At 38.2% G+C, this 19895-nt stretch overlaps 1 protein-coding gene across 2 annotated transcripts; it reads right to left on the reverse strand.

Annotated features, from left to right (window-relative positions):
* Nucleotides 1-264: 264 nt before the first annotated feature.
* On the reverse strand, nucleotides 265-18701 carry DEK1 (calpain-type cysteine protease family). Of its 2 annotated transcripts, none has more exons than XM_087318554.1 (34): nucleotides 17963-18701; nucleotides 14342-14595; nucleotides 13934-14116; nucleotides 13699-13834; nucleotides 13094-13224; nucleotides 12880-12994; nucleotides 11804-12797; nucleotides 11539-11649; nucleotides 11398-11456; nucleotides 11148-11319; nucleotides 10684-10957; nucleotides 10447-10597; nucleotides 8967-9078; nucleotides 8720-8885; nucleotides 8556-8626; nucleotides 8320-8411; nucleotides 8064-8226; nucleotides 7904-7975; nucleotides 6680-7039; nucleotides 6483-6598; nucleotides 6100-6397; nucleotides 5468-5787; nucleotides 4393-4744; nucleotides 3998-4306; nucleotides 3773-3877; nucleotides 3285-3413; nucleotides 2744-3124; nucleotides 2521-2658; nucleotides 2208-2444; nucleotides 1396-2135; nucleotides 1164-1280; nucleotides 1014-1077; nucleotides 853-914; nucleotides 265-606 (listed from the first exon to the last, which is right to left on the reverse strand). In XM_087318554.1, the coding sequence occupies exons 1-30, from the start codon at nucleotides 18079-18081 to the stop codon at nucleotides 1824-1826; spliced, it is 6432 nt and encodes a 2143-aa protein (XP_087174680.1). In that variant the 5' UTR covers nucleotides 18082-18701; the 3' UTR covers nucleotides 265-606; nucleotides 853-914; nucleotides 1014-1077; nucleotides 1164-1280; nucleotides 1396-1823. The 2 variants fall into 2 exon arrangements, with proteins under 2 accessions (XP_087174680.1, XP_087174679.1); XM_087318553.1 differs by having other exon boundaries at nucleotides 853-934.
* Nucleotides 18702-19895: the final 1194 nt, after the last annotated feature.

Consider the following 19895-nt stretch of genomic DNA (forward strand, 5'->3'; position numbering starts at 1 on the left):
TCATGGTGCTATTGTACAATAATCAAAACATTCATATTCTACTTCACTGATCAGAACATTCATCAACACAGTAGTCACTGTCAGCCTCCAAATCTTTGGTTATTTTGTTATACTTCTAAAAAGCTTTGTTCACATTGTCCATGTTCAAACCCTTACGTAACCACAGCCCTGCAATCTCATGCATAAACTAAATTTCAACTGATGTAGGGGGGGGTTGCAATATAATGTTACAAAGAGTACCCATCAAAAGTACAATAGACTTGAGCCTAGAAGTGCTATATTTCTTAAGATGATAATACATCTGATTGATTCCAGTAGTGTTCACACTACAATCAAAACATTTGAAGATGGGTGATTTTGACTAAGCACCAACCGCATCTATAGTACAATAGATTTTAGCCCAGAAGTGCTATATTTCATAAGTCGATACTACAATTAATTGATTACTCCAGTAGTGTTCACACCATACTGATACAATCAAGCCATCTGAACGTCTCTCAGAAGCTGCTTAAATCGATTTCTCAAACCCTAAATTGAGCAGAGTCTTACAAACGCAGAGAGAATACTATCACTCTTCTCTCCCTCCACTGCAGGAAGCTTTTACTCCTGTAATACATTACAAGAACAATAAGCCATATGCAGTGAACACCACATTTTTTGTTTATTTGGTACATAAAATACACCTCATGAAATTACTATAAAATATTGATGGCTGTCATTGGCCCCATGTGAAATATATCAAGCATGTAAAGATATGCATAGGAAGCACATGAACAATATTAAGCAGGGATATTGGAAGAATAATTGTTATTGGAAATGTAGAAAAGAATTAACAATGCCATTATTCTTTACCTTTTCGGAATCTTATTGAGGCAAGCCATCATCAATTTGCACTTTCTTACGTCCAACTCAACCTGCCATACTTGAGTGCAACCTCGTTATATTCATAAAATCACAATAATACCCTGCAACTGCATAAGTACCAATATCCATATATAGTTTTAAGGTCTTACATGCAGGATGCTGTGCCCATCATATAGTCGGTATACTCAGCACATATCTCCAGATCAAAGAAGCCTAATGACAACAGTAACCTCTGTCACTTTGCAATCAAGCAATAAATTTTCATGCACTAGCCCGTATATACGAAAAGAAATATGCACCTAAATTTTATGTCATGTTGTCTTCTTCAGAGAGGACACCATCTTCGTTTCCTCTTTCCAAGTCACATCCATAGATATGCACATTGATTTTCAAACCTGTGGCAGGCACTACACTTCCTGCAAGAATTACCAACTGTTTTGGATCGAGTACATAGAAAAGAACTTTTAAGCATTTTGAAAATTTGCATGGTTTGAAGCTCATAATCACTGAAAGAACAAAACCAAACCATACCTTCTTGTCTTCATACACTTTCTCCCCCGCAACCAGGAAATTAAGGCCACATCCAAAGGAACAGTTCTAATGCCATCATGTAGGAAACAACGGACACATACAGAGATATAGATGCATTACCAAATCGGCTTTCTCTTGCATGACAGATAGTTTTCTTCGCCATATTCAATTGGTCTTTCTTTCCCATGATCAGAAACTAGTGCCACATTCAGAGGGGTATACATATGTACTCGCAAACTGTTGGATTTGGATCAGTATCCAAAACCGTCTCAAAATCCCTCCCACTTGAATTGACTTTGTCGGTTTCTACCATTGATTCAAATTAGTGCCACATTTGGAGGTAGACATACATACCTTCCCATCTCTAGCTCATTATCTGCAAACTGGTGTATATAGATCCCTTGCCATCATGCAGTCGAGATAAAGCACTAACCCAAAGGCTCCAAAATGATGGATGCTTTTGTGAATACTGAAAGTACAAATGGAGCTTCTTCGCCTGGGTGCAAAGTACTAGGCACAATAGTATAACCTTTTGGATCAGGATCCAAAACCATCTCAAAGGCTATCTCCCTTGAATTGACATAGTCAGTTCCACCCACTGATTCATGCAAAAATATGTTGAATTTGGCACGATTTCCACGGGTTTGAAGTATCCGCATCCCAATGAAATACTTCGATGAATCACCACTTGATTGATAATTGCCAAAGCTTGATCGTCTCCGGGATGAGAAATGTGCTCCCTGATATTTGGGTAAAAGGGTCAACAAATATACGGAAGGCCAATAATACAATTTCCATTCATACTAGCATACCTGAGTAAGCGTGATAAAAACATGAATGGGGTGTCTTGAATCAGGTCCCACGGCTCTCAAGCGGAACTGTGGATTATCATGCCAGGTAGGATAATCTTGACAGCCACCAGCAGTATAACTTCGCCACTGCCCTCTAATAGAATATCTCATTTCTGGAGGATAAACACGACAAACATAGATTGAACAAAAGTGAAGTTGGAAGTCTTCCCAGGACATCCAGAATACACCATTATGCGCCTGCAAAAGTGCGAGTATTGATATTAAATTTTGCATCAGCAATGTAAAGATAATTTTTCAAGAGGTCAGAATATACCCGGGGTGTGTATTTTAGCTTATGCTTCATTCGGTCACTCCATTCACCAGATAAGTCTGACCACGGGCCATTCCACTCAACTTCATTTGCCCAAGGATTGCGTACCTGAATGAGCTTGTGACCATCCACTTCCCTAACCTGAAGTTGATAGTAGGGAAACTAAACCTTAAAAACCCTGATATACATTCTAAATACAACAGCAACAGAAGTCATTAAGTCGTACCTGCAAAACAGAATATGCATGCCCTTGGACAATACCACTAGATGAAACTTCAGCATCAGAACCTGAAGGACTTCCAGCTCCTAGAAGAAAGCCTTGCTGTTTAAAGCTCAACAGCTGTGACCAGAGTCTCCCACTAGATAGATCAATCTGAGCTTGTGCACTCCTCATATCTATCTCTTCCCCAGCACCACCTGTTAGATCCACAAGCGCATCTTGGACAAGGCCTCCTTCCAGAGCTTCATAAGACCCATGTATTTTGGCATAGGCCTTCTCCAGAACTGAAACCCACAATTCATTAACTTTCCGGCTGGTAGCAAAAGCTGGCTTGCCCTTTGCCTCACAAGGAATCCAGTCATCCACCACAACCGGCACCCACTCACCCTAACCATGAACAAGTATAGATCAGTTCACATACATTGTCCAACCACAAAACAAAACATAGAGACTAAGAAACGAATGAGCCAAAAATCAGACCTCTAATTGTAAGCGATTTAATTAATATGTCCAACTATATAAACAAACAACTCTGACCCAAGCGTACCTGAATGCAAAAACGAACAGTATATATTCCCTCTTCATTATACCCAGGAGTGATAATAGCCTCTGAAATTTTTGATGCTTCGGTTAAAACAGCAACAGCACTCAAAAACCAGCAATCTCCAAGGCGACCCTGCATTAAATGGAATTGGGAAGGAATATTATTATTGGACAAAGTCATTCTCTTAAAAAAACAATCTATAGTGCACAGCAACCTTAGTATGTGATACTTAGCATAATACTTATTAGGGAATTATTTAATACCAAAATATCAAAATTCAAGTATGATTTATCAGTTTGCCATAAACCAATCACAGTTCTCATTTTGAAACTTATCAGCAGTGATTAGAGAGAGCACTACCAACCAACTATCTAGATAGAAGTATTAGTAATCCCCAGCTTTCTAAATGACAAAATCCACCAAAGTGGATATTCCCTTATCTTGTTGTGGATTCTATATATGAAACACAGACATAAAACGTATCACGTTACCTGACACACATCAGAAGCATTTGGATTTCCAGCAAAAAGACAGGGCTCATGGTTATTCCCTGTTTCCCTCAAGAGATCCTTTGGCCTCATCCATTCATTGACCATCTGCAATAATTAAAAACAAGGGAAATTTTATATCGTACATACTCTCAAGTCTCCACTAATGTCATGAACCAAATATTTTTCTATATAATTAAACCTCTAAAGTGGTGCTAAAATCCTTGCCTGAAGCTTAATAGATGGTTTGTCCGGATCAATACATAAAGATTGGTTTGTCGGAGGGAATTCCTGATCTGTAAAGTGTGTTTCACCTTTTGCAGCAAGATCTTCCTTGACAGCCATCTCAACCAACCGCATTCGATGAATCACTTCTACATCTGTCTCCAATTTAGGACGCCTTGGAAGACGATTCATATGATCCATTTCCACCACAAATTCCCTCTCAGCACGACGCTTTCTTCCACTAGGAAATTGTTCCTCCTCATCGTCACGCATATATAAATCCATGTCTTCAGGGTCAGTGCCTGATTCAGCCTGCATTAAGAAGGTATCAGAATTTGAAGGCACTTTCTGAAGTTTAATTTTTCAAACAAAGTAGTTTTTTCAAGAGTATGGTGTACCCTTGAAGGAGACTCATCACACAACCAATCATCCTCAAGAATTTCTTCTGCAAGATGTTCATCTACCATAGAACTGTTATGCACTATCTTTATCTCATCACCAGATAAGCATCTTCCCCAGACAAAAACATCCATTATGAACATCCTCGGTTCTCCTCCTTCACTATCAGATCTACCAAATGCATCTAGATCCATTGGAGGTTTTGCTCCAACCCAAACTTCAGTCCCCTCCTGCCAAATACCCAGCTCTGTTGGAATAGATAAACTTGTTTGTAGTTCATCCAACCTTCCATCCAAGTATGTAAGTGACTCCCCAGCTTCAGCATCTATTGTCACTGTCACTGTGTGCCACCTACGAATAGGATAAAAAAAATTTGAGCAGTATTTATATAGTTATAAAGAGATGGAATATAATCTTAGAAAAGAAAATTACAATCACTGTTTCTATCAACTTACAAAGCACAACAATTACACATTATCGAGAGGCATGCATAAGCACTCTTAACAATAACAACCCAAGATGCTAGACGCAAAGGAAAATTGAAGGTCCAAGTGTAGGAAACTCACAATGTAAAACGATGACCGGTTATAAAGTTAACATCACCACAACCTTAACAATACCAACTCAAGATGTTATTAAGCACCACCAAATGTTAATGCTATCCTAGAGTTCCAACCCATCTAAAAGTAGGGGGCTTTAAGGTAATTATTTATTACATGCCCATCCAATCGCTATAATCCTAACGTTAACCAACAAATTCCATAGCTGACTTTGTTCATACTCTTTAGCATGCATTGATTGTATGCATTTGCAATCTATTATAGTTTTTCGTTTTTATTTACTGGAAACATCCTACATGCAAAAAGAGTACAGTGTTTTTTCGGAAAAAAAAGAGTTCAGTGTTACCTCCAGCTATGAAAGCAGGAAAAACAGCATGAATATTGGAAAGGAATGAATGATATGAATTTCAGTGTTTCAAAGTGTTCAAATGCATTTTACTAGTAATAAATAAACATTTTAGCAGAAAAACATTATGATGCATTGAAAACGGCAAGCTCACATCTTAACACTCACCTTCCATCAGCAAGATTATGAGTACCAATATTCCAGCTCCTTGTAATCATTGTTTGCTTATCACCCTTCATAACGAGACGAAGTCCTACTTGCCCGCCATCAAAAGCTAAATTTGCACCAGACACAAAAATTTCCAAACAGAATTGGCCATGTCTCTCTGTACCAAGCAAACACACTGGACCAGATTCTACTTCCACCTGAACTGCTGCAGAGAAAGTGACTCTTGGACTACCACAGACAGAAGGATCCATAGTTCCACAACATCTTCCTTCATTCTGTGGCTCAGCATCTAGTATACAGACTGCACCTTCTATGCCTGTCTGCGAAAGAGAGAACAATATTATTAACACAATTACTTTTGATGTCACTGCAGTCAAATAACATTATGAACCGCGCAGAGAAAGAACAAAAGAAAGCTATATGAACGCCTTAAGCAAACAACATGGCCTATAACACCGGAGAGAGAAAGAGAGCTACATTAATGTCTTTTAAGAGGCTGAAACAGCATATAAGATGGAACAGGATATTAAATCTTGAAAGGTTGTCTCATCTTTAAGAACAACAAACCTCAATTAAAATAACTAAATGGTATATTCTGGACTTAGATAAAGAAATCTGAAGTTCTGCCTTACCTTCTGTGCCCTCTCAGCTCTTTGTAGAGATAACACACGTTGTGCAATGCTTGTAACCTGTTCTCCAACCTTACCCTCTTCAAAAAGAGTATCACCTACAACAGCACGAGCTGCAGCAGCTACAGCAGCAGCTTCTTTACTTCCAGCAGTTGGAATAGAAGAAAGAACAGTGGCCTCTAATTCTCTGCGTCTTCTCTCTTCTTTTAAAAGAAGCAGTCTCCGTCTTTCTCTGCCTTTTCCCTCCTCTTCTCGTTTTTGTACCATTACTTCATCTTCCATCTCTTTCTCACGTATGAAGCTATGAAGTTGCCAGGAAATTAAAATTTACAACATAACAAGTAAAAATATCTGCAAACCAAAACCAATCTATCAAAGAAGCTAACCTTTCTTGCATTAATTCAAATTCACGATAATCTTCAGCTTGCCACTTCTTCATCCTTCTCTCATTCAAATCTGAAAAGCCTTTGCTATCTAAAAACAGTCGCAGACGAACCTCATCCTTTTAAGGAAACGAAGTTTCTGTGAGTAAACTATTTTGGCAAAACCAAAACCAATAGAAGATGACTTGACAATTCCCAACCTGAATTTTTTCTGCCTTCGCTGCAAGACTCAGTAGTAGCAAGAGATAACCCCCAAATTTATCCCACATATAGACCCATTCAGTGTCCAGCGCTTCTTCCAGCAAAAATATTTTTGCATGAATTTCAGCGTCTGATGAATTCTCATGATAATATATTTGCCTCTCTTTCTGTATGCAGCACCAAAGACCAGCAGCAAGTTCCTGATTGTTCAGACGCTCCTGTAACTTCAAGACATCATCCCGTGGCAAGACATAGTTCCCCCCATAATCACGACCCATCTTTGGATCCCCAACAAGAAGGGCAGTAGAGCTTGCTGATCTTTGAGGAGCAGAATATGTGCCAGACAAAGCATTGCGTGTCTGGCGAAAAAACAGAATTCAATCATTAGCAACTGATCATGTAAACAACAAACTCATTTGTAAAGGAATATTGCTTCGACCAAGCAGAAAACATTAGTTTATAGCTGAAATATAAATAGTGCATTACGAAATACAGATTCAATTTGGCTCAGGCTGAAATAACACATAAATTCCCCATCGCCATGCTACTTCTCATAAGCTATCATCCAAACAGGAAATATGGTTTATCTAGGTGAATATGATTTATTGCTGTGGTCACAAACATGGAAGCAACAAGTAATGATTTGGTGCTTGTAAAGTAAAAAGCAATTAAAAAAAGGACAACTCAACACAGCCAGTCTAATTTCAACTGGCAGCATAAAAAATGCCTTTTATGAAATTTTGATAAACACAGCAAGGAATGTTATAAAAGTTTCTATGCATCATATGAACATGGTATATTTGGAGGATATGATTGCATTATACATCCAATATTTAGAAAAAAAATAACAATATATTACATTAAAATATAGAAGTTTCACTCAATTCGTCACATACTAGGTTGTTTAGGGATTAGATCTTTTAGCAGCATTTACGTGAAAACATTAAGGACAACAATATTTGAAACAAATACTATGTGCTAATATAAAATAGGTGAGTTAACATTGAATATACAAAACATAGACACACTTATGTGAATATTTGGCTGAGTGATTCATAGCAGATCTCTAACTTGCACCCTAAGGAAACTAAAGAATAAGGATGCAATCTTATCCCTGAAGATACAAACTGTAATAGTTCATTTCTAAGGAAGATTCCAACTACTGTCACCAACTGTGCATTCTCTGGATTGATGAAACGGTTAGAAACCTAAAATCGACCAACCTTTGTTGCTGCACGAGCAAGCGCCTGGACAACTGTTTCTTTGCTTAGAAATTGCACAGCATTCTCCACCATCTGAGCCAATATATATCTTTAAAAGTTATTATGATAACAAGTTAAATTTCTCACAATGCCAATAATAGTAGTAAACACATTGCCCAACCTTTGATGTCAATGGAGGACGAGAAACAGCAAAGCCAAAGGCAACCACAAGAGTAACGGCTGAGGTAGCCGCTCCAGCAAAAGGGGGGTAAATCTCCAAGCTTGCTACGACACCCCAGCCAACCATCGCTACAGCAACTCCAAACAAAACTAGCAATGCCCCGCTGATGGTTAACACAAACAGTCTGATAATGAGTAAGAGTGCATTATGCTAAGCAAGACTATGCAAACATTTATCTTTAGGCAATCTGCTATACCTGACATTCTTAGCAGAATCAGCATGTGCATCATAAACATATACAGGAAGGACACGTGGTGAATATACCACAACAGGGGGAGAAAGTAGAACCTACAAATTAAATTGATATATTCAACACGTTCTTTATAACCATGAAAATCATAGCAAATTAAAGTGATGCCATAGAAAACTAATTCATGCACATCTCAGAAATATTTTTTATGAAAGAATAGCTGGCAAGTCTGTGTGACTTACAGTCAATGCTCTCCCAGCCAGAAGAAATAAGAAAGAAAAATAGCCAACAGATGCTCCCACAAAAGGTTCATCTGACAGTTAGCATGGAAAACTCAGTGAGGGTTATTGTACTGAATGAGAAAATGTGTAAATGCATTGGTGTAAATACTGAAGACTTTACATACTTGCTAGAAGACCCACAAGGAAAGCTGCAAGTGCTAGAACAAATGCCGCAAGACAAACTAGGAACATCTCCGCCCTTGTTAGATAGAAGTTGTGGGATGCCCAGTAATGAATAACACTTATTGCAGAGACCAGCAACAGTAGAATGAGAAGAAATGCAGCACCAACCTGAAACTCAAACCCCAATGTTTCAGATTTTATTTTGGAAATCCAGAAAGAACAAGATTTTTGTTTTACATGAAGTCCTACCATCCATGGATTTATGGTAGCTATTACTGCAGCTATTGCACCAAGAAGAAGAAAGAGTCCAAAACCTAAGAAAATATACACTCCACGTGAAAGCTGCCACCCTTCATCCTTCCTACAAAACCCAACATTTTTGGTCACAAATATATACTCATTTTTTTGTTTTTGATTAAATCTTTACAAAAGATAAAGGTAATTTATGCATTAGAACTTTGAAGATATGAGCATCTGTCCTCCCAATATTACCCATGGAGTCATTCATAACAGAAACCTGATCAAACGTGGGATTTTGTCCAAACTACTCTGAGAGACGAAGATATGTTCACCCAGATTCCGGTATTAAACAGTGTTTTGCCCGAACCATATATAAGCAGCACATGAATAATAAACTTCGAACACAAGACCATAAGGACACTCTCTCCAATCCAAACGTTAACCTTGCTGCATCCACCTCACATTTCATATCATGCAAAAGCAATTTGTGCAATTGTACAGATCATGTGAACATCAATATCTGTTAATTCAATTGTACTCTCACAGCATGTCATATATGTATTATAATAGGCCATTTTAGTGCTCAAATTCGATTCATCACATATGCACAGCCTTTAAGATTTCTATAGTTATCATGTTTAAATTCTAGCCTCATTCTAGCCTTCGCATCCTTGAAATGCACCGTTAACATTCATGATTACAAAAAAACTAAGGGATGGATGACCAATAGAGGATCATTGACTCCAAGCTCTTTACTCCTTCACTAAGCACCTTTTGTCAAATATCAGGACATTTTGATGGATTCCAATAACTGGTCAACCAGACATTCCATCAACAAGTACAGTAAAATCCTAGTAACATATTATTCTAACTGTAAAAGAATTATGTCCTTTTTCAAAGACTCACATCACAAAGTTCTCTTCATCTTGCAATCATCACACTATAATTGCCTAAGGTAGGGATGACCAACAAGAAACTTTGGTAGGCAGTTACATTCCCATCAAAGATCAGTACAGACACCATAATAGACGACTGGGAATCTAAACTTTACTTGGGCTACAAATCCTGTACATTGAATATATTGATGTGAAAATTAAATGCTCTGTTCAAGCTACAAAATAAGAATCTAGATTTCCTAACGGCAATGGCGATACAAAGACGTAGCACTTTAGCATGTCAATTGTCCTAAAGATATTACATCTCAGCAAGATTAATCTCAGCAATTGTCCAGGGCTATATTTGTATCATTAAAAACTTACTGGTCAACTTTGTAGCTTCTTCATGTTGGAAATCTCTTTATTTGTTTTTCTTTAAAATGGTCACCAATATAAAAGAATAACCATGTCCATAATGTTTAAATTCTCAAAATATTCCGAATATTGAGAAACATGCATAGAACCACAAGTTGATGAAAATAAAGCCTAGCATAGAGCAAATACAATTTAAATAGTCTTACACAGAACAAGTAATAATCTGGAAAAGACCATACCATTTGTAGAGCCCGCAAGAAAGTGACAGTAGGGCAGGTATGCAGATGAGAGGTAAGAGAGCAGCCAAGAAATCTGCCTTAGCCGGAACTTGATCCTCCCGTAAGCGTACAATGAATACATATGAAAGTCCACAGAAGACGACCAAAACAACTAAAGCAGACGCATAAAGTTAGACTTCAATTTTTAAATTTTAGACCAGAAGGGAGCTGCAAACTCAGGCAAGTCTCAAGTCTCACCTATGAATATTCCAAGGCATATTGCTGAAGATAAAGAGAGCCGATAAGTTGCAAACCAGGACACCACTGGTAAGGAACCAGTGATGATTAAAGCAAACATAGATGCTACAGCCCAGCCAATATATGTCGAAGAACCATATGGGGACGATATGGGAGTATTCTCCCAACTCAAACCACGATATGGGAGATGATTCAAAGGTTGGTATGAAATGATAGTCCCAAGTGCAACTATGCTAATAGTTAAAATAAATGTACAGATAACAATTTTTAGAGCCTGCAAATTTATAGCGGATAAGTTTGTTTAGGAATATTGTAAAATATCAAACTTAAACTTGCGCTAAAAATAGTTGAAGAAAATCAAAATATGATAGAAGCTTCAAACAGTACATATGCCTTGATAATTATAACTCCCCGGCAATCTATACCTATTATTAACCGATTGAATTTTATAGAGATAAGCATACCTCTTTAAGCTTCATACAATGTTGGGGATTGAATGATGAAATAATTGAACGTGATTCAATCTGAAATTCACAGAATTTATATCCATTGTGGACCCAAATGGGTATGATGATAACCATGCAGCTGATCATGATAGGAACAGTCAAAGATAGTGCCAAAACTAGTGAAGATTTGCTGCAAAAAATGTAAAATGTAAGTATCTCACAGAACAATTTGCTACATTATAACTCAAGCCAGTAATTTACACTATACCTCAAAAAAGAAAGAAGAAGACCCACGATGGTACTCAATGTCCACGCTGTCAGCCCAAACTAAGACAGTAAAAACGGATGTAGGTTGAGTTAGAGGTCATGTGCTTCATCATTATAGATTTCCATTAACTACAAACCCCACCTTCTGCACCCTAGGAGAGAGGACCATGTTTTCACTTTGAAGAGCTTGGCAGAAGGCCATAATTGTACAAAACACTGGAGGAAGGAGCAGTGCTGAAATACCAAACTCAATCTGAAATTTGATAAAAGAAATGCAAAAAAATTATCAGAACCTTGATTTCATATTGTACATGAGTCAAGTATGATAGCTAGCAGTAATATGAGGAAATGGTTATTCCTACAAACATGATTATGCGTGAGGAATAAGCCCACAGAGCTGTACTAACTTGTTTGTGAGTCGTATTTAAGATAGTCACTGTCTTTGGACAGAAAATGGAAACAGCAACCAGTTCACCTATGAACACAATACTGAAAAGTCCCCATGCACGTTCAGGTGTACCGGCAACAAAAGTACAAAGTTTTCGGAATCTACATAGTCCACTTTCTCTTTGAATATTTTCCTGGCAATCACAGGGAGACACAGCTTGAGATTGTTCATTTTCCAATCGAGATAACTCCAGGGCTGTTTCTTCCGTATTATCCTGATGGTCCCTGTCAGCATCAAGACTAGCTCTCTTCAATAATGCCAGGAGTGGAGGGTGAATGCCTGTCTCTTCATACATCATAGCAAAATTAGGATCAAGCCCTTTATCTTGCAAGAGTGTTGTTAGTTCCTGCTCTCCATGTTTCATTCTATGCCTATTAATAGCTAATAATCCTGGATCAGCTGTAGAAGCTGGATTTACATCTAAATTATTTGGCTCGACTGGAGTGCCACAGCCGCTAGTATCAAAGTTATGACCATCCCAACCAATGGCTGAGGCTTGAAATGTCCGTTTACTAGTTTCCAAGCTTCCTTTATCTACTAATTGTTTACCATTGCATAAATTCCAACCATCCGACTCTTGAACGGTAAAATGCCTTGAACTACCTGGTAAGACAACACTCAGGGCACCACTATCCACACTTCTTCCACTGTTAAGACCATCATGCACTTCATCCACTCCAGATGCAGTACGACCAGGTGCGGCTGTATGCCACACACACATCTGGCTACGGTCAATGCTACTGCTAAGTTTAACGCTTGAGCCATGGCCTTCAGAAAAACTAGAGCAACTACCAGGTCCCTTTCTGCGGAAGCCTTCTCTCAGTCGAACCCTAGCATTTGCCAGATAAGCTCTTCTTGCAGCTCCAGCATTAGAAGCTGAAAAATGTCGTCTAACTGCTGCTCCAAGAAGAACAGATGCTACCACAGCATAGCTAATACAATGACCCAGATACCTGTCACACAGCAACTCAGAGTTACTTGCATTACAAATAAAAGTGGTTCTATTTTAATTTATTGCTGTATAATGTAGCATACCAATAATGAACTCCAAAACAGATTAAGAACACTCGATAAACTCCAGCAAGAAAAAGAGCCAAGACACGACTCCTTAAAAGCTCAAAGCCAAATAAGCATGCACCAATATTTGCATCTGAGGTGCCAAAATCAGAGACTAAGCACAAGGGCAATTGCTGACCTAGCTTGCTGAAATTACTCAAAGAAATTAAACATATTAATTGGCAATTCTTACCAAATATAAATACAGAGGCAGCGGTCACACCCCCCAGCCAGCAAGCTTCTTTGGCTGTAAAACCATATAAAATAGAATACACAGCAAGTACAGCTACTGAACCCACGTACAATAATGCTGGGCGAGTGGTCCTGAAATATATCATAAAAACTGAATCACGTGTTTGTATCATTACCTGAAGCCATATGTGTTCAGAAACTACCAGAACATCAAAAACATGCATAGAACAGGCAAAGCCATAACAGAGTGTCCCCTACTGTGGTCAGAGAAGATTCATGGTAGGAGCTGTGAAAGAAATACAGTATTTGAGCACTTCCCTTGCATTCAGTTGTCATCATTGAGTTAAATTGTCTTTTGTCAACTTAGTGTATCAGCACTAAATGGTCACAATGACATTTAATAGGTTGAAGTGCATGGGGATGCATTCCTAGACTGAATAATAGTCCCTTCTACGCCTTATGTTTTCATGAGATTTCTCGTGAGCAATATAATAAACCTTACAAGTATCAATTCCCACAGATGCAAATAAATGATAGAACCTATAGATACATCAAGAATTCCTGTTTTACTAGTACTGTCCAAGATAATAATGAAGAACACCTAACCTTCCAGCATCGAATAAGATGAAATCCTTGAGATCTGGCGGTTCTGGAAGGCAAGCTAAACGCCCAACTTCAATACTATCTGCATACGCATACTTATAGGACCTTCGTACATACTCATCCACATCTAAACCAGCACCTAAAAAATTTGCAGCTAAAGGAAATACATTAGTTTTTCATCATTTATATAGCTAAAATATGTATTAGAAGTGCAAGAAGACAACAGAAACATCCTTACCATTAAAAACCATTTTGCAGATAAAGAGCATATTTATTGCTAAAGCAATTGCAGAGACACCGAAAAAAAATCCAGATGCTGAATATTGCTTTGATGTCTGTCTACCAGCAGTTACATATATTGCTGTGATCTCATATGCACACAACAGAGATACAGCCACTAAAAGAAGCACTGCAACAGCTCCTGCTCCAAAGTGACACGAAAATGCTTAAAATATAAGTGGGATTATTTAAGTTTTTGGCACCATAATGCATTCACACATGTACACAAACAAAATGAGAATTTTCTCATAAAATTACAGTTCAGTAAATTTTATGCACATTGAATGGACAAGATAAATAGCAGAATTAGGGTGAGAATGGAATAGGTGACACACATATACATTAAGGAATCATCTTTTCAACTTACTTGAGCTTTGCCACCGGGTCCGCCACCAGAGCATAACAGCATAGCAGGCAAGTAGAAGGGATGTCCCAGGCAGGAGAACAGCAAGACCAATTGTATCATGCTCCAAAATCTCAATCAGCCTTACACCCCACAATATTAGCACCAATAATGGAGACACAACCAGTGCCCAAGCAATATAGGACATGATCCCTGATAATATGCTTAGCAAACAAAATCTTTTTATACAAACTGGCCATTCCCGCATTATAACATAACTGCACAATAGCATAGCAAATTCGCATTAAAATCCTGCATCAAAGACCAAAAAGAACTAATAGCAGAATGGCAAGACAGCAGACTAAATCAGCCTAATATTTACATGCATCCCTCTCTTACTTCAATGCCATTAATTTTAGCATTTACTTGGCAATCAGTAATCATTTTATTCTAGAAGACATGTGGCAAAATGAACTCTTCTAGAGACTTTATCTAGCTATGATATTGGTACAGGTTGAAAAACGTTTCAACTTCTTAACTCAAACCCAATATCTTCAATTTGCATGCCTATGCTATCCTAAGAATAGAAACATGGGACATCCAAAATAGGCAGTATTTAGAAGCTTAGGTAAACCCATCATTATTCTATAATAGATCTTGGCATTTCAGTAAAACCAGTGCTTGCCATTGTTATTCTACATGTTTTATGTAGCTATAGTGCTAGTGCTTTAATACCTATCGTCTCTGAAATTCTTGCTCCATTTGTTCTTATTTTCTTATGCTACAAAGTTCTTTCTACATAAGGTTTCCAATGCCAAAAACCTTTGAAGTCACATTTACTTTTTCCTTTTTCTCTTGGTGCTATAAAGTCAATTTATACAAGTCTCGAAGTGAGGTAACCTTTTTATTACCATTATAAATAGTGTTACCTCCACCAGTACAGTTATAATCTGAAATTTAAAGACATTTATACGCCTTAATCTTCCTTGCGCCATTTTCATACAAGACTATAACCAGAATGAGGACATTAATATCTTTATCAATGTATTCAAAAGCCGTAACCACAGACAAACAGGGAATATAGAGAAGGCTAAGATTGCAAATTTACTAAGGTTGGCATAAAGAGTATGTGTAAAGCACAACCTGATAATGTATTGTTAAATGATAAATGTAAGTCTGAAAACCCCAAACATAAGGTCATTCCTGAAACAAGCTATGCATTGACACATGTACAAAGCAGTACAATACTCTCAAAAAGAAGAAACGAAGGCAATATGGACATAATAAAGTGATGCAAGATACATTGTATCTTAAAAAGCTCCAAAAAGGGTATGGAGAGCCATCAAGAAAAAACAATAGAAGTAAAGGGATATTCCTCCTAAGCTCAAATTTGAACACGTGTGAGCAATGTTACATGAAGTACAAAAAACCCATGACCAACATGTTTTATGGAATACCCATAGAAGTTTTTGAGTATAAACCCACAATGAAAAGCATAAAAGAACTTCAGAATAGCAAGTCTGTAATGCACTTCAACTATGTTCACAAGCGTTAAAACAAAAATGGTCCAGTGGCCAAATTTGAACACGTGTGAGCAATGTTACATGAAGTAAAAAAGACCCATGACCAACATGTTTTATGGAATACCCATAGAAGTTTTTGAGTATAAACCCACAATGAAAAGCATAAAAGAACTTCAGAATAGCAAGTCTGTAATGCACTTCAAATATGTTCACAAGCGTTAAAACAAAATGATCCAGTGGCCAAATTTGAACACGTGTGAGCAATGTTACATGAAGTACAAAAGGCCCATGACCAACATGTTTTATGGAATACCCATAGAAGCTTTTGAGTATAAACCCACAATGAAAAGCATAAAAGAACTTCAGAATAGCAAGGCTGTAATGCACTTCAAATATGTTCACAAGCATTAAAACAAAATGATCCAGTGGCCAATCAATGGATTCACATTACTAAGCCACAATAACAAAAGGTTTTCCTTGAGATTGGAAATGTAATTGGATCAAAATACTTTAAAAAGGAGGGAACAGAAATCAGATCAACGATTGTCACACAATTAAAATGGTATCTTGTATGGCTAACTTAGTAGCACTGCTGAACATCAACTCGGTGAATGAGCTGAGAACAAAGCAAGAGTGTTGTGGGATATGCAGGTTTCAAATGCAAACATGGAACCATTGATCATCTTATTTGTTTGTGGGTTATAATGGAAAAGAGTCCCTTTGACGAAAAACCACTGTAAGTCTGCATTGCAGATTCCTCCAAGGATAAAATTGTGCGGAAGAAAGGAAAAGTTTGGTGTACCAACACACATCAACTTAAGGTGTTAATAGCATAAGAGTGAAGACAAAGAAAGGCTGTCCAGGATACTTCATGAGCACTGTAGGAGTGCAACAAGAATGCCCTCTATAAACTATTCCATTTAGTTTATGTATTGGGCAACTAGAAGAGTTCATCAAAGAAGCCTTAAGAGAAGATGAGGAAAAACCTGTCAGTGGGCATTTCACAAATGTTGCTTCTGATTTATGTTGGAGATGTCATATTTTAGCATAGGCTAAGTTGAGACAGCAAAAAGCTTATAGATACTGTACATACTTTCTGTGGGCATAGTGGCCTGGCAGTCAATATGTCACACGAGAGAAGTCATGGTGGTCACCATTGCGACTAAGAGGACCACCCTCCATTCTGTAATATTTCTAGAATCTGGAAAAAGTCCAATGGATTTTTCTGCCCTTCAAAAAATTTCACATACACATTGAAAGTCCCCAAGTCCACATACACATTGAGAGAGTGCCTTGAAGTTGCTTCCCCAAGTCCAAATGGGAAATTGGATGCGCAGTATAGAAATGATATCGAGAAATGACATCCAGAAATGGTTTGCAATATGGCAAGTTGAAGAAAGTGAATTTCTTTCATACAGATGGGTCCAATAAAATAGTTTGCACAATGATGAGTTAAAGAATTTTGGGATGTCAATGTAGAGAAACGAAAGGGATAAGAGAAGGAACATTCATGCCCAAGAGGCTGAAATGTGCATCACAGAGTTGGTGCACACATACATTGAAAAAAGAAATTGGGGAAAAAAATAATATTGAGCACAGAGAGAGAATATGTGATCTATGTTCACTTTTAATGCCTGAAACAGACAAACATGTCCATTTGGAATGCCTCTAATATAAGGACCTTAGATACAATTATCAGGAATACCTACAAGGTTTTACTGGTTTCCAGAAATTCTCAGAAAGATGGAACCATCACCGACAACATTAAGCATGCTCTTTGATTGCCTACAACTCTGACTACAGAACCAAATTCGTGGAAAATCAAACCAGTAAAATTCGGCAATTAGCTCAATTCTTCATTTCAGCTTTTACATCTTCTTTTATCATTGTGAATCCCCGACAAGCAAGGCTCAGAAAAATGCTTTGTCGCTAGTATTGGGCAGGTGTTCATATATTGCCATCATTGTCATGACATCCCAGCTTGATGTAATTTCTAAGGTCTCATTGGAATAATTTATCCTTTTACAGATAGGATTTCTTAAACCCTAAAACAGTTTGCCAGATGACAAGTTGAAAACTCTCTCACCCTCTCTCTCTCATAAAGCAAGTTTATTCATTTAACCTGTACAATCTCCATGGTCTCCAATTGACGATGCAGAGGATCGCCACAGAGAAGACACTGCATAGCGAGAAGGTGGATCCATACACGATGCAAGTCACTAGGAGCTCGTGATGGTCCATGGCCGTTGCCGGTGATGCCCACTTCTCAAAGACGTAGAGAGATTCTTCATTCACTCCCTCCTCCTCAGCAGGAATGGAATCTCACAGATATTTTGTGGTGGCAGGGGGGAATCTAAGGTTGTTCCAGAATCTAAGAATGTACCCATACCTGCGTAGGAAACCAAAACGAAAACTTCCTTTTGCAGTCGACAAGAAAGTTATTTCCTTACTTTCCTTCCTTATTTGCACAATCTTCCTGAGCCTTGTCTTCCTTCAAATGAGAAAAACCTTACAGATAGTTTTTACCTGTTCCTGCAGATCTAAATGCAGCGGCTTCTTGTCTCGATTCCCCTGCAGATTCTGTTTTGATTCTTTCCCCCTTACATAAGACCTGTAGAGTTGAGCTCCATGGATCCAAAGAGGAAAGAAGCGGGGGAAAGGAAGAAAAGGAAGGCGAAACTGAATGAATTTTTCTAGGAAGATAGGGGTGAAGAGAATGCGTGAGAAAGAAACGGGGGAGGGGGGAGGGAGGTAGAAACAGAGGTAGATAATGGAAGAACGAAAGAAGAGGTAGAAAGGCAGATCTGTAGAGGTATGGCTAGAAGCTCTGAGCTTTGAAACCCTAATTTTGAACACACAGGGAGAAAACACACAGTAAGTAGTAACAGAGATAGTCACAGTCAGTCATAGAACACACAGAGGAAGGAAAGGAAAAAATGGAAGTTAAAAAATTGAAAATATATATTTAAATTCTAAAAATAATAATAATAAGCGAGCGTTAACCTTAACGGCGCCGTTAGCCTCTTGCCGTTACTTCCGTCTTTGTTCGTCTTTGGACAAATAACCCAGCAAAAAATGGTGTGTGTGGTGTTTGTTTTGGGGCCGTATTTGTGCTTTGTGTGTGTGTGTGTGTCACACCCCGGCCATTTCATTTGGCCTTCCACTCCATTCCACCTCTCCCGTAATAGTTTCACCACCACCATCACAACCGGTTGACACCACCCAACCAACCTTACGTCACTTGCCTACTCTCGATCAAATTTGGTCTCATGGGCCAATTTTTTGGTCTTAGAAGACGTTAATATATCTTTCTTTCTTTCTCTCGATCAACCTGGCCATTTCATTTGGCCTTCCATGCCTCTCCCACACCTTCACCGCCACCACAATTCACACTTCCCAACCTTGATCGACCTTACGTCAGTTGCCTACTCTCGCTCTTGATCCCTCGCGTACATGCATGCTTTTTCATGATGGTGCCAGCTTCCAATTCATGCCCCATGTTTGTTTTTTTCTATCTATGTCCAGTAGGCTCTTCTTTTTGGATGTGTTGGCTTGGAACTAAACATTCGAGCATTTGGCCTTCCCTTTCCAAATACACTAGGAATTCATCAACAGGTTTTATGAGCCATACTTCAACTTACATTGGAACCTCGTTTGTTTCAATATTGGGCTTTTGTTTGATCATATATTGTGAGCTTATTGCCTATCATAAAGCTCCCGTTTTACACTACACTTGGGCTTCCTTGTTGTTGCGTTAATTCGTTGGTGTGATTTAAGATCACAAGGGGAAACATTCCTTTGCAATAATGTCCACAATATGAGGAGGGTTGCATAATGACTTGTTTTGTGGTTGTTTGCCATTGTTTTGTGCTTTTGACTATCACAACATATGAGATTGGCCTCCCAATCCAAATTGCATGGAATTGTTATGTTTCAAATTAGGCTTGAGTTGTTTATTACCCTTCGGAATTTATTACTTAGGATAAGGGTATTGTTCCATCTTACATTCCAAATTACCTTTACCTTGTCTAGCATTTTGGAGCTGGCTCAAGCTT

The sequence above is a fragment of the Azolla caroliniana genome, unplaced genomic scaffold (genome assembly GCF_043228905.1).
Source record: "Azolla caroliniana isolate FFs.n. ecotype wild unplaced genomic scaffold, voAzoCaro1.0.p SCAF_4, whole genome shotgun sequence".
Lineage (NCBI taxonomy): Eukaryota > Viridiplantae > Streptophyta > Polypodiopsida > Salviniales > Salviniaceae > Azolla > Azolla caroliniana.

Excerpts from the sequence above, each read along its gene's own strand:
- DEK1 (XM_087318554.1), bottom strand. The coding sequence starts at position 18,081 with ATGGACCATCACGAGCTCCTAGTGACTTGCATCGTGTATGGATCCACC. Across the intron at positions 12,798-12,879 it reads TGTTTTGGAGTTCATTATTG|GTATCTGGGTCATTGTATTA; the intron begins GTATGCTACATT and ends GCTGTGTGACAG. Across the intron at positions 3,878-3,997 it reads AACCATCTATTAAGCTTCAG|ATGGTCAATGAATGGATGAG; the intron begins GCAAGGATTTTA and ends TAATTATTGCAG.